The 15,768-nt window shown below is 38.5% G+C and overlaps 1 protein-coding gene across 1 annotated transcript in view; it reads right to left on the reverse strand.

Annotated features, from left to right (window-relative positions):
- The window catches only part of LOC103513338 (sodium channel protein para), a gene marked incomplete in the record, with an annotated part of 72,422 nt that overhangs the window by 32,554 nt on the left and 24,100 nt on the right, over nucleotides 1-15,768 (reverse strand). Inside the window, 7 exon segments of the mRNA NM_001329182.1 lie at nucleotides 300-462; nucleotides 970-1,143; nucleotides 2,998-3,285; nucleotides 3,287-3,292; nucleotides 8,809-8,811; nucleotides 8,813-8,923; nucleotides 14,713-14,819. Of these exon segments, the coding sequence (NP_001316111.1) occupies nucleotides 300-462; nucleotides 970-1,143; nucleotides 2,998-3,285; nucleotides 3,287-3,292; nucleotides 8,809-8,811; nucleotides 8,813-8,923; nucleotides 14,713-14,819 (852 nt within the window).

Genomic DNA, 15,768 nt, shown 5'->3' on the forward strand with positions numbered 1-15,768 from the left:
TGTTAAGCTTAAATACTCGTACTTGTCACAAATGTCGTTCCCCGCTAAATACATCGAGCTAAATTTTATGACTTGACTACGATTCGAACCACCAACATCCAAATCTAGAAGTCCACTGCGCTACCAACTACACCACTGAGGTTGGTTGTTACAAATCAAATTGTTTATTTGATCAAATTGTTTCTTTGATTTTTACTTTCTATTACTAAAGTAATGAGAAAGTATACTTATTTACCCATTGTGTTTTTTATACATACAGCTAAGACGTCCTCTTTCACTCAACCCATGGAGTTACTCACCCGTGTAGTTCTTGCCGAACAGTTGCATGCCCATGACGGCAAAGATGAAGATGATAATGCACAAGACGAACGTCAGATTACCCAAAGCACCGATAGTTCTGCCCATGATGGAAATGAGAAGATTGAGCGTAGGCCAGGACTTGGCTAGTTTGAACACTCGCAGCTGAAATAGGGGAAGACAATGTGAGGGAAATTTATTTATTTACTTACACTCTAAGCAACAAGGCCATGTGTGGAAAAAAAATACAATGTTTCCACAAAATTGTTCTTCTTGAGAAACCGGAACACCTCCTTCAGGATTTCTTCGTCGTCCTTTAGGATGTTGGAACTGTTGGCTGACGTGAGAATGAGGGAATTTTGAAGAATAAAATTTGGGAGTTTTAACTAGTGGTATGGCGAACTGTAAAATTCACTTCGAAAAACCGTCGCCATGAGTCCTCAAATGACCAGATCAGACGCAAAATTTAATAAGTAAATTTCTTCTATGGATTGAACAAATCTTTATCATTCTCGGACAAACCATTTGAGATTTATAGTGAAACAAACAGACGGATAAACAGACTCGTGAATCATCGTTGAGTTGAAACTTGGAAATCACTTTCTCACTTTTTTTCTTACTTTTTTATTTTTTGTACCTAACTTGAAAAAAAAAACAAACAAACAAACTTACCAATCTGAACGACCGCAATACGGAGAGACCCTGCACTCCTTCCAAACTAAGCTCGAGTACGGACAAGGCCACAATAATGAAGTCGAATATGTTCCAGCCCACCTGGAAATAGTACTTGGGCGACATGGCCATCAGTTTGAGAAACGCTTCCACTGCGAACGTGGCGCTGAAGAACTGGAGGACACACAAAGTAGGTTAAATGGATTGAAATATTTGACTCCCTGAAATAAGACTTCGAATTGCTGCTAAAAAGATCTTTAAAAGTAGCTCTGGTTTTTGTAACCTTCTCCAAAACTACAAGTCCATGACCAAAGCTACAAGTCCAGGATATACCCCTCACTTAAATGGCAAATGTACGAAGGCCAGCCTAGTTAGCTTGGTTGGTAGTGCGTCTGCCTTGTAAGCGCTAGGCCGCGGGTTCGATTCCCGCCCGGGGCGGATTTTATCCTGATGGGATAATGTTCGTTCTCGGAACGGCTGGCTTTCTCCTATCCTGTCTTCCTTCTCTCTTCGATTTCGGGACGACTGCGTCTGCCTTGTAAGCGCTAGGCCGCGGGTTCGATTCCCGCCCGGGGCGGATTTTATCCTGATGGGATAATGTTCGGGTGGCGCGTCTGCCTTGTAAGCGCTAGGCCGCGGGTTCGATTCCCGCCCGGGACGGATTTTATCCTGATGGGATAATGTTCGTTCTCGAAACGGCTGGCTTTCTCCTATCCTGTCTTCCTTCTCTCTTCGATTTCGGGACGATAAGACTATAGTAGTTACAGTTCCCTCTGTCAAACCTGGCTGGCTTTCTCCTATCCTGTCTTCCTTCTCTCTTCGATTTCGGGACGATAAGACCATAGCAGTTACAGTTCCCATCGTAGGCTTTCTCCTATCCTGTCTTCCTTCTCTCTTCGATTTCGGGACGATAACTAGCAGTTACAGTTCCCTCTGCTTTCTTCCACCTGGCTTCCTTCTCTCTTCGATTTCGGGACGATAAGACCATAGCAGTTACAGTTCCCTCTGTCAAACCTCTTTAAAATGGTTCGATTCCCGCCCGGGGCGGATTTTATCCTGATGGGATAATGTTCGTTCTCGGAACGGCTGGCTTTCTCCTATCCCTCTCTTCCTTCTCTCTTCGATTTCGGGACGATAAGACCATAGCAGTTACAGTTCCCTCTGTTAAACCTCTTTAAAAAAGCTTCCTTCTCTCTTCGATTTCGGGACGATAAGACCATAGCAGTTACAGTTCCCTCTGTCAAACCTCTTTAACCTGGCTTCCTTCTCTCTTCGATTTCGGGACGATAAGACCATAGCAGTTACAGTTCCCTCTGTCAAACCTCTTTAAAATGGTTCGATTCCCGCCCGGGGCGGATTTTATCCTGATGGGATAATGTTCGTTCTCGGAACGGCTGGCTTTCTCCTATCCCTCTCTTCCTTCTCTGATTTTGGGACGATAAGACCATAGCAGTTACAGTTCCCTCTGTCAAACCTCTTAACAAAAAAATACATGTGTTTTTTTTTTTTATCCTGATGGGATAATGTTCGTTCTCGGAACGGCTGGCTTTCTCCTATCCTGTCTTCCTTCTCTCTTCGATTTCCATAAGACCATAGCAGTTACCAGTTCCCTCTGTCAAACCTCTTAAAAAAATGTACGAAGTACAAATAGTGGTACATTACATACCTATACTGTTTATCACTTGCTCGAATATCCGGCTAAACCTACCACCCTAACTGAATCACAGATGGATTCTGCTGGAGTATCGGCTTTTTTGTAGTTGGGAGCAGAGTGAAGTGCTGGTGCTCCCTATCTATATCTCTAAATGCCAGATCACAAGAGACCAGTAGGTAGTTCATTAAATCCAAAATATATATGCAATACACTCACGGTTTCCCGTAACATTCCACTCTATTTAGTTGATCTGTTTCAATTTTGTCCAGCTGAATGAACCCACAAAAAGTTACTCCAAGATGGTTTTCACAAGAGGCCCAGCCAGTAGCTGGACTACTTCTGGGTCTCTAGTAAACCAGCTGAAAGTTACTCACCAGGTTTCCACTCTTCAGGAACTTCTCCATGTTCTTGTCCATTTCATGATGATCCAGCGCCATGAACAGCGTATTGGCCACAATACACAGCGTGATGAACAGCTCCACAAACGGATCAAACACCACGAACGAGATCCACTCCTGCAGTTTGAGCCAGGGCACACAGCAATCCCACACGCAGAAGATATCAATCCCCTGGAGGCAGGCGGCGAGGATCTTCTCCCCCGCTGTGGGGCCATCTTCATCGTCGTCAATGGGATCTGTTGGGAAGTAATACACCGTGGAGACTGTATCCCCGCGCCGGGACACGAAGCGGACGGTGCGTGCGCAGGAGAGAGAAGGAGGAGGAGGAGGAAGAGGTGGTGGAAGAGGAGAAGAAGGAAGAAAGAGGCGGAGGAGGAGAAGTGTGGACAAGGAGGCAGAGAATAATTTGAAGGATTGATCAAAGATGGAGACGAGAAAGGATGGTTTGAAGGCGAAGGAACCAGAGGAGGAGGAAGGGGAGGAGGAGGGGAAGCAGAGTGGGAAGAAAGAGGAGGAGACAGAAAATAATTTGAAGGGTTGGTCAGAGATGAACAAGAGGATGGTTTGAAGGCACAAGAGGAGCAGAGGGCAAAAGGAGGCAAAGAAGGATTGTTTAAAGAAGGACACCAAGAGAAGAGACAAAGAATGAGAAGAGTTGTTGAAAGATGGACACGAGCAAGGATGGTGTGAAGGTGAAAGAATAAGGTTAGGGGGAGAATGAATCATTGAGGAGAGGGGGTTGGGAAAGTGGATGGAAGAGGTTTTGACGTAAGAAAACGAGGAGAAATATGATAGGGAGAGAAAATTGGAGAGAGGGAAGGGGGAGAGAGAGTGAAAATGTGATAGGTGGGAGAGAGGGGAGGGAGAGAGAAGAAAGTGACAATGTTAGTAATCTCGAAAAACTATTCATACAGCTCGGACTAAGCGACAGTTCCGTTGTTTAAGTTTCTTATTAACTTTAATTTGCATTTGATTTAAAAACATCATTATGTTCATTATCATTAGATTTGGTTTATTAGTTCAGTTATTTAGTGTGATCTTTTAATTTTATTTCAATTTAAATTAGGTAGGTACCTACTATTTTATATTCCAGCTTCTTCTGGCAAAGTTTACATTAAAAGCTAGGGTGCTGGTAATGCCGATCAAACAAGCCATCCTATATCTTTGTCAAGCCTAGAATCAAAATCTAAAATTTAGATACCTAGTTGTCCTTCACGGATTGTGAAGGAGATGTCTGAACTTCATCATCCACAAAAGTGATGAAAAATCTTTTGTTGGGAGAGTGATGAGAACTCTTGTTAAAATTTTGAAAAGTGATCAAATTTTGTCTCAGAAAAGTGATCAAACTTTGTATTAGAAAAGTGATAAAATTTTGTCTCAGAAAAGTGATTGGGATTATTGTGTTGAAAAAGTAATTGTACATTTCGTTTCAGAAAAGTGGTCAAACTTAGTTTTAGAAAAGTGGTCAAACTTCATTTCAAATTTTGTCTCAGAAAAGTGATTGGGATTATTGTGTTGAAAAAGTAATTGTCCATTTCATTTCAGAAAAGTGGTCAAACTTGGTTTTAGAAAAGTGGTCAAACTTCGTTTTCGAAAAGTGATCAAATTCCGTCTTGGAAAATCTTGCCAGGGGAAAAAGTGATCGAAAGTAGAATTACTCTCCCCCCAGATCGAATTTAATTCCTAACGAAACAGAAAAATTATGTGCAAAATGGTTCGTTCAATGAAGAATTCCACACTGGAAAACCAAAAATTTCCAATACAAAACTGACTTTTTATATTGAAAATATCTATTTTTATATTGAAAATATACCAAATTACCTAATCCAGTTTTTGTTACAAATGATTCCTCCATTTCTTCATATTAGAGAAATCCCATTAAAGTGAACAAAATATCTGTAGTAATATAGAATGCACAGTGATTGAGGAATCAATTGTTAACTTCTAATTGATAATTTTAATCTCCCAAAGAGGGAAATTCATAGCTGATTAAGTCAAATCATTGTGCATAGGTACAAACATTGTTAAAAAAAACTCATGTTTTGAACAGAAGAAAAAGAAAAAACCGGAATAAATTCCATTTTGATCCGTCATATTATGACCAAATAAATGTCACTTTGAAGACATTTTCAAACAGATCAAAACACAAACTGAAAATGAAAACACGGGAAAAATCATGAGAGTTAAAGAGATGAATGCCTGAAATATAAAGACATTTTAAACGAAAATTCTGGTCAAATTGATTCGGAAAACATAGAAAACGTGCAAAAAAATTAGGTACTATTTTATATTCCAGCTTCTTCTGGCAAAGTTTACATTAAAAGCTAGGGTGCTGGTAATGCCGTTCAAACAAGCCATCCTATATCTTTGTCAAGCCTAGAATTAAAATCTAAAATCGTCTAAAATTTAAATACCTAGTTGTCCTTCATGGACTGTGAAGGAGATGTCTGAACTTCATCATCCACAAAAGTGATGGAAAATCTTTTGTTGGGAGAGTGATGAGAACTCTTGTTAAAATTTTGAAAAGTGATCAAATTTCGTTTCAGAAAAGTGGTCAAACTTAGTTTTAGAAAAGTGGTCAAACTTCGTTTTCGAAAAGTGATCAAATTCCGTCTTGGAAAAGTTTAAATACCTAGTTGTCCTTCATGGACTGTGAAGGAGATGTCTGAACTTCATCATCCAGAAAAGTGATGAAAAATCTTTTTTTGGGAGAGTGATGAGAACTCTTGTTAAAATTTTGAAAAGTGATCAAATTTTGCCTCAGAAAAGTGATCAAACTTTGTATTAGAAAAGTGAAATTTTGTCTCAGAAAAGTGCGTGGGATTATTGTGTTGAAAAAGTAATTGTACATTTCGTTTCAGAAAAGTGGTCAAACTTAGTTTTAGAAAAGTGGTCAAACTTCGTTTTCGAAAAGTGATCAAATTCCGTCTTGGAAAATCTTGCCAGGGGAAAAAGTGATCGAAAGTAAAAAATCTTCTTGTTTGAAAAAGTGATCACAAATTTCGTGTTTGATCATTCTGAATTAGAAAGAATGATTGTTGGGTGAATTTCTTGGTGCTTCTTGACTGAAGTGAACAAAATATCTGTAGTAATGTAGAATGCACAGTGATTGAGGAATCAGAAAAGTGATTGGGATTATTGTGTTGAAAAAGTAATTGTACATTTCGTTTCAGAAATCTCCCAAAGAGGGAAATTCATAGCTGATTAAGTCAAATCATTGTGCATAGGTACAAACATTGTTTTAAAAAACTCAAGTTTTGAACAGAAGAAAAAGAAAAAAACCGGAATAAATGCCATTTTGATCCGTCATATTATGACCAAATAAATGTCACTTTGAAGACATTTTCAAACAGATCAAAACACAAAATGAAAATGAAAACACGGGGAAAAATCATGAGAGTTAAAGAGTTGAATGCCTGAAATATAAAGACATTTTACACGAAAACTCTGGTCAAGTTGATTCGGAAAACATAGAAAACGTGCAAAAAATATCCAAAGACACAAGTGAAGAACACTTTAATAGCTAGGAGAACAATCTGAGCTTTTTTAAATTTTATTTAAAGGGCCCCATATTTCCTAAAAGGGAATACCTAACTCCATTTTTATTAACAAAAATTCTAGCTCTCATGTCAGACTGAAACACATTTTGGCCAATCAAATGTTTGTAATTATAATAATATAATAATTATGATAATAGTGCTTATTTATTCTGCTCGCATAGGACTGAAAAGTCCCTTTACTCCAGCAGTAGGCTACTACTATTATTGTGGTCAAATTCTAAAATTATATTGAGGATAAAATTCCATACCTCGGCTGGGATTGAACCCACGCCCTCCTGTTTACCAGGCGAACGCCTTGACCACTACACCACCAAGGCAATTGATCCTTCAGTAAAGCTTAAGAGCCAGTATTTTGTTTTGACCCTTGGTTTTAACTCAAATTGTACTCCCGGCCACTAACCATGCAAAACTACTTGGTGTCATTCAATTCCTGCAGATTCCACGAACATAACTTCACATAGGGAAAACTACTTACAACAAGTTGTATGAAATAAGAACCATGCGGGACAAAAAATACCACCTGTTTACCCCAAAATATTGTTTCTACATGTTTTACACACTGACGACGACAGTTTTAACATACCACATGTGTCTGATTATTTCAAACCACTAAATTTTAGGTAGGAATTTATCAAGAATTAATCTACTAGAATTTTCAAGAATCCAATAAGGGTAAGAATGTGTTTGATCATTCTGAATTAGAAAGAATGATTGTTGGGTGAATTTCTTGGTGCTTCTTGACTGATGTGAACAAAATATCTGTAGTAATGTAGAATGCACAGTGATTGACGAATCAGAAAAGTGATTGGGATTATTGTGTTGAAAAAGTAATTGTACATTTCGTTTCAGAAATCTCCCAAAGAGGGAAATTCATAGCTGATTATGATTAAGTCAAATCATTGTGCATAGGTACAAACATTGTTTAAAAAAACTCAAGTTTTGAACAGAAGAAAAAGAAAAAAACCGGAATAAATGCCATTTTGATCCGTCATATTATGACCAAATAAATGTCATATATTTTAAGTCAGGAAACGGGATATGGTTAACGAAATAAATATTTGAGTGAACAAATATTTGAAAAGGTGGATATTTTACTCAGAAAATAGCTGGTTAACAAAATTTATATTTGAATCTGCTTTTGCTGGTTAAGGAAGTATCTATTTGCGTTAGCATATTTTGTTTGCCAAGTTAAGGTTGAGTAGGCAAAAATGATTTGAGTAATATACCTAAGGGGAAAATCGATTCAACAGAGTGTTTATTTATATACTTCTCTAGGAGAGTCAATCTGTCAAGTAGCAACATATTAGTATGGGTAAAAGAACAACGTCTTCTTGTCTTGTCAGGTGTTTATTGTCAGGAAATCAGCACTTTTTTTTTCGCCGACCGGCCGACTTACCTGACTCACTTTCCGTCCTTTCGAGCAACTGTTGACTGGCAAATGTACGAAGGCCAGCCTAGTTAGCTTAGTTGGTAGTGTGTCTGCCTTGTAAGCGCTAGGCCGCGGGTTCGATTCCCGCCCGGGGCGGATTTTATCCTGATGGGATAATGTTCGTTCTCGGAACGGCTGACTTTCTCCTATCCTGTCTTCCTTCTCTCTTCGATTTCGGGACGATAAGACCATAGCAGTTACAGTTCCCTCTGTCAAACCTCTTTAAAAAAATGTACGAATACCTAGTACATACCTACTGTTTATCACTTGCTCGAATATCCGGCTAAACCTACCACCCTAACTGAATCACAGACGGATTCTGCTGGAATATTGGCTTTTTTGTAGTTGGGAGCAGAGTAAAGTGCTGGTGCTCCCTATCTATATCCCTAAATGCCAGATCACAAGAGACCAGTAGGTAGTTCATTAAATCCAAAATATATATGTAATACACTCACGGTTTCCCGTAACATTCCACTCTATTTAGTTGATCTGTTTCAATTTTGTCCAGCTGAATGAACCAAAAAGTTACTCCAAGATGGTTTTCACAAGAGGCCCAGCCAGTAGCTGGACTACTTCTGGGTCTCTAGTAAACCAGCTGAAAGTTACACGATGAGAAAATCTCCATTACCCATGTGTTAGAGTAAACAATAAATGTGGTTGCCGATTTTCATCAAAAATATGAGATGTACATATGTATGGCTAACCGTTCGTGAGTTATGGTAAAACAAAAAAGCAGAGGGACAAACAAGAGGAACAATCACCGTGTTCAAAACTTAAAACTCACTTCTCCGGTTCACTTACCTTTCATATCTACAACTGTATTGTGTTGGGAACTATTGTCTAAGTAGGAGGAGTCTTGATGTTTGCTGGTCTTGTATTCATCCACCTCATAACTAGTGTCCTGGAGGGTATCCTGTCAAATACAAGGGAAGAAAGAATTGGATTTCCTGACACGAAAAACTGGGTAGGGTCTGTCAGACAGTCGGAGCGTGATTGGCACGTTGTAGGTAACTCCAAAGAGGTCCTCCAAGTTACGAAGATTCTCCTTTGATCTAACATTACGTTAAAGATCATTATTATTTCTTGAAATTGGTGGAGATGTCAAAACTCCCATAATAATTAGGTATTTGTTGAAATTAGTGAATATTAAAATTCTCTACTGATTTCAAGATATTTACAAGCTTGATTTTTTATTTCCCTTTTAATCTTCCTATAACTAATCTTTCTAGGCTCGCATGGAGTTGTATGATAAAAGCGTGACCAAACTATCCATGAAGTATGAATATGTGTGAATATCTGTGAATAGAATTTTTTTTGAACCGAGGCTGGAATCTCGTTTTGCAACAAAAAGTGTTGAAAGTAAAATCACTCGAATAAACTCCATCTCGTTCTAGCGAGTAGGGTGTCGAACTTGAACACAGTATTTCAAGAGTTCAACACAGAAGTTCCTGTTCCTGAAAGCAACTCCCCGCTTTACTCTTTACATTTCGCCAATATTTTAACGTCAAAATAATGTGGTATACCACGACTATCATAATGGTTATTCAAGATTTTTCCAAGGTTTTTTCTCTATAATATATACCTATGACGTAAATTTTGCCAAATGTAATGTACGGAGTTGCTTTCTGGAATAGCCTCCAGAATCCAGATTTTAAAATGGACAAAGGCTCATAAAATAAAACGCCTGGAGACTGGAATCTCGTTTTGCAACAAAAAGTGTTGAGAGTAAAATCACTCGAACGAATAAACTCCATCTCGTTCTAGGAAGTAGGGTGTCAAACTTGAACACAGTATTTCAAGAGTTCAACACAGAAGTTCCTGTTCCTGAAAGCAACTCCACGCTTTACTCTTTACATTTCGCCAATATTTTAACGTCAGAATAATGTGCTATACCGCGACTATCATAATGGTCATACAAGATTTTTCCAAGGTTTTTTCTCTATAATATGTACCTATGACGTAAATTTTGCAAAATGTAATGTACGGAATTGCTTTCTGGAATAGCCTCCAGAATCCAGATTTTAAAATGGACAAAGGCTCATAAAATAAAACGCCTGGAGACTGGAATCTCGTTTTGGCAACACTCGTTTTGGAGACGCCCAGAGTTCTTAAAAAGAGAAAGAAAGACAAAACTTACTCGGCGCTTGTGCTGCTATCTGGTTGCGGAGCATGTTGCGAATGGCACCGAAGAAGGACCGGACGCACCGTTTGATCCAATCGATAAACCGGCTGATACGGTTGAAGGCTTCGGCAATTTTGTTGGTGTCGCTGTCGGCTGTGGCGACCGGACGCACCGTTTGATCCAATCGATAAACCGGCTGATACGGTTGAAGGCTTCGGCAATTTTGTTGGTGTCGCTGTCGGCTGTGGGAGCGCTCAGACTCGATGAACCGAAGTTGGACAAGAGCAACGCCAAGAAAAGGTTGAGCACCTGGCGTGAGAGGAAGGGTTTGGGTATTTAGGATTGTGATAAAGTTTGGCAGTTTGCAGAACATCCCTCGCCTCCTGCCACACTTTATTTATCAAAGATAAGAATATTCCCAAAATTATATTGAGGATAAAATTCCATACCTCGGCTGGGATTGAACCCACGCCCTCCTGTTTACCAGGCTCAAAGATAAGAATATTCCCCCTCCCCCCAGATCGAATTTAATTCCGAACGAAACAGAAAAATTATGCGCAAAATGGTTCGTTCAATGAAGAATTCTACACTGGAAAACCAAAAATTTCCAATACAAAACTGACTTTTTATATTGAAAATATCAATTTTTATATTGAAAATATACCAAATTACCTAATCCAGTTTTTGTTACAAATGATTCCTCCATTTCTTCATATTAGAGAAATCCCATTGGCCCTTGGTTTTAACCCAAATTGTACTCCCGGCCACTAATTAACCATGCAAAACTACTTGGTGTCATTCAATTCCTGCAGATTCTGGCCCTTGGTTTTAACCCAAATTGTACTCCCGGCCACTAATTAACCATGCAAAACTACTTGGTGTCATTCAATTCCTGCAGATTCCACGAACATAACTTCACATAGGGAAAACTACTTACAACCAGTTGTATGAAATAAGAACCATGCGGGACAAAAATTACCACCTGTTTACCCCAAAATATTGTTTCTACATGTTTTACACACTGACGACGACAGTTTTAACATACCACATGTATCTGATTATTTCAAACCACTAAATTTTAGGTAGGAATTTATCAAGAATTAATCTACTAGAATTTTCAAGAATCCAATATAGGGTAAGAAATATTAGAGGTAGAGCTGTATGAATAAAAGAGATTACAACACACAATCAATATTTTTATGTCACTTGATACACTACTGAGTTGAATAGAGTTACCCCTCTAACCCTAAACTTAAATCTGTCCCTTAATCATTCATCTTAGGTTTAGCACTTGAACTATAAACTTAAATTTGTCTCTTAACTTCTAATTAATTAATTTGGTACTTAAACACAGTCCAGCTCTTTTAAAACCCTGTGCAGCTTTCGTTAAACTTACCACCAGGTTTCCAATGACGACCAACAGAGTTAAGACAAGCTCACTTTCAAACTAAAATAATATAAATATAAAACAAAATAATATTAACAAAGAAAATAAGTCTTATATTATAAGAACAAGATCCATTCACTCATTCACATTTCATAGTTCACACACTGATCGCTCTATCTCGAGAACCACTACACCTTATGTAAAAAATTCAATTGAATTTCATGACTTGAAACAGATTGGCACTGATAAACAACTATCAGTGAAAAATAATACCTATCAGTGAAAAATAATTCGCATAATTTTTAAAAGATAAAAAATAGTGAGCTTGCCTTTTTAGAACGAGAATAGTAGATAGACATTTACATACATAGGTACTACAGAGATAAAATTAAAATAGGTAAAATTATCGAAAATATACACTAATTATAGTTTAAGGTAATGTAAAACTATTCTACAAATAATTATTCAAAATACAAGCAATATCTAAAATAATAGGCAGAAACATTGAGTTTGGACAAAAATATCACGTTTGTAATTTGACGTCTCCACTCCCCAGTACTCCCCATTAATTTTATGTGGTAAATTGACGTCTCCACTAATCTAGAGAATATGTTGCGCTTTGCATAATCGAAATGTTTCCCGGCGCTCTTACGATTTTGGAATCGCCTTTGCAATACTTATTTGCATTCCAAGTTGAACTGTTGAAATATAGTTCTGACAAAACTTTCACCAATAAGCCCAGTAACATTGTTATATTCCCCAAAGCACACCGAAGTTAAAAGCAACATCGAGTGTGGTCACTTTCTAAAAGCGCGCAGCTTTACGAGTTTTTTACGGTAATAAATACATCGAGTGACAGGCTAGGCCATCAGATCTACAATACATATAAAGGGTTATCTAAACATCCAAATACAGGCTCTACTGATAAACGGTTAGAACGTTTTAGCAACGGAACGCTATCAGATCTACAATACATATAAAGGGTTATCTAAACATCCAAATACAGGCTCTACTGATAAACGGTTAGAACGTTTTAGCAACGGAACTATTTTGTCTACAGCGGGCCTCGAATCCGCGGTCACTTACCTCCCATTCCAGCGTGATCACCCGTCACACTTTGTCTCCCAGCGGCTTGTTCTATAATTTCATTGAGCACCATTATAAAATAATAGGCAGAAACCTTGAGTTTGGACAAAAATATCACGTTTGTAATTTGACGTCTCCACTCCCCAGTAGGTACTCCCCACTAATTTTATGTGGTAAATTGACATCTCCGCTAATCTAGAGAATATGTTGCGCTTTGCATAATCGAAATGTTTCCCGGCGCTCTTACGATTTTGGAATCGCCTTTGCAATACTTGGGTATTTGCATTCCAAGTTGAACTGTTGAATTATAGTTCTGACAAAACTTTCACCAATATGCCCGGTAACATTGTTATATTCCCCAAATCACACCGAAGTTAAGCAACACAGCAACATCGAGTGTGGTCACTTTCTAAAAGCGCGCACCTTTAAGAGTTTTTTACGGTAATAAATACATCGATTGACAGGCTAGACTATCAGATCTACAATACATATAAAGGGTTATCTAAACATCTAAATACAGGCTCTACTGATAAACGGTTAGAACGTTTTAGCAACGGAACTATTTTGTCTACAGCGGGCCTCGAACCCGCGGTCACTTACCTCCCATTCCAGCGTGATCACCCGTCACACTTTGTCTCCCGGCGGCTTGTTCTATAATTTCATTGAGCACCATTACATCTACGAAAAGAAAAAAAAGATGGGTGGTGTAAAATATCATACACTAAGTTGTAACAGTGGTCTGCGAATGAATAGAGTAAGGAAACACGTAAAACGCCATGCACAAACTTTGTAAACTCGCGATTTGGTGAACTGTAAAACTCACTTGAAAAAAAAAGAACACTTATGAAACCCTATGATCCGGTCTAAAATGAGCGAAGACAAGTACATATAAACATATTTGCCAAATTTCATAAAAAATCAGACGAACAATTCCAGAGTTAAGAGTTATAGAAACCAAGAGAATTACATATAAACATATTTGCCAAATTTCATAAAAAATCAGACGAACAATTCCAGAGTTAAGAGTTATAGAAACCAAGAGAATTTATCGGTCCTGTTGCATCCAAAATCTGATGAGAAAATCTCCATTACCCATGTGTTAGAGTAAACAATAAATTTAATATGGTTGCCGATTTTCATCAAAAATATGAGATGTACATATGTATGGCTAACCGTTCGTGAGTTATGGTAAAACAAACAGAGGGACCTGATGAGAAAATCTCCATTACCCATGTGTTAGAGTAAACAATAAATATGGTTGCCGATTTTCATCAAAAATATGAGATGTACATATGTATGGCTAACCGTTCGTGAGTTATGGTAAAACAAACAGAGGGACAAACTAGAGGAACAATCATCGTGTTCAAAACTTAAAACTCACTTCTCCGGTTCACTTACCTTTCATATCTACAACTGTATTGTGTTGGGAACTATTGTCTAAGTAGGTCTTGTAACGCTTGGTGCAATCAACCATCGTATCGTGAGAGTCCGTTCCTACTTGTCGTGAGATTCATCCGATTTTTTTCCCCCGAATGTCTTGTGGACGATGTAATTTAATGACAGTTGTTTCCACTACACACGACAGGATTTTTTCCCGAATGTCCTGTAGGTAATGGAATTTAAATGAGAGTGTTCCCATCACTCACGACACGATTTTTTCCCGAATGACAAGTGGGAACTGGGCTTTTACGGAGCTAGATCCTCTGGCTGGGGGAAATGACCAATAGGTACACTTACCTGTAGACCCATGAGGGCGAATACACTGAGGGAGAACATGGTCAAAATGATTACATCCCGGAGATTCTTCACGGATTCTATCGCTTGTAACGCTTGGTGCAATCAACCATCGTATCGTGAGAGCCCGTTCCTACTTGTCGTGAGATTCATCCGATTTTTTTCCCCGACTGTCCTGTGGACAATGTAATTTAATGAGAGTTGTTTCCACTACACACGACACGATTTTTTCCCGAATGTCCTGTAGGCAATGTAATTTAAATGAGAGTGTTCCCATCACTCACGACACGATTTTTTCCCGAATGACAAGTGGGAACTGGGCTTTTACCGAGCTAGATCCTCTGGCTGGGGGAAATGACCAATAGGTACTTACCTGTAGACCCATGAGGGCGAATACACTGAGGGAGAACATGGTCAAAATGATTACATCCCGGAGATTCTTCACGGATTCTATCACAGCTCCGACAATGGTCTTGAGACCTGGATCACAAAGGGTTAATATTAGTCAGACCGTTCATGGGTGAAGAAGTGACAAAAGATCTAAACAGGTTGAATCAGGCTTAACACACTACATTGCAGTCTAGATTAGACTAGAAAATAGTTGATGGCCCTACTTTTTCCAATACTAAATATGCATTCAAAAATAGTGCCTGCTAATCCTGCTATGTTTAGACTATCAAGTATCAAGGTAGGACAGTCGGCCCCTTTAATACAACAGCCATGGGTGAAGAAGTGACAAAAGATCTAAACAGGTTGAATCGGGCTTAACACTACAGTCTAGACTAGACAAGAAAATAGTTGATGTTGATGGCCCTATTTTTTCCAATACTATTTTCAAATACTGCATATTTATGCATTCAAAAATACCTAGCGCCTGCTAATCCTGCTATGTTTAGACTATCAAGTATCAAGGTAGGACAGTCAGCCCCTTTAATACAACAATTTAATATACATAGCATCCAGTGGCGTAGCGTGGTCTAAATTCAAGTGTAGGGCGTTGTAGGGCTCATGCACAGGTCCACCAAGTCCCATCACAGTACATGCCATTAATATTTATGGGCACTAGAGTGAACTTTTGAGTTGTATGGCCGCCATACATACACGCTACTCTAGACTAGACTAGAAGATAGTTGATGGCCCTACTTTTTCCAATACTTTTTCCAAATACTGCATATTTATGCATTCAAAAATAGTGCCTGCCAATCCTGCTATGTTTAGACTATCAAGTATCAAGGTAGGACAGTCAGCCCCTTTAATACAACAGTTTAATATACATAGCATCATTAGCATCGCTTTACTGGCAAAGTAGGCACACAAAACGAGAAGTCAATTTTTGCTTGACAGGCCAAAAATTGGAGTTTTTGGCATCATCTAGCATCGCTTTACTGGAAAAGTAGACACACAAAACGAGAAGTCAATTTTTGCTTGA

This window comes from Diaphorina citri, unplaced genomic scaffold (assembly GCF_000475195.1).
Source record: "Diaphorina citri unplaced genomic scaffold, Diaci psyllid genome assembly version 1.1 scaffold959, whole genome shotgun sequence".
NCBI classification, from domain to species: Eukaryota; Metazoa; Arthropoda; class Insecta; order Hemiptera; family Psyllidae; genus Diaphorina; species Diaphorina citri.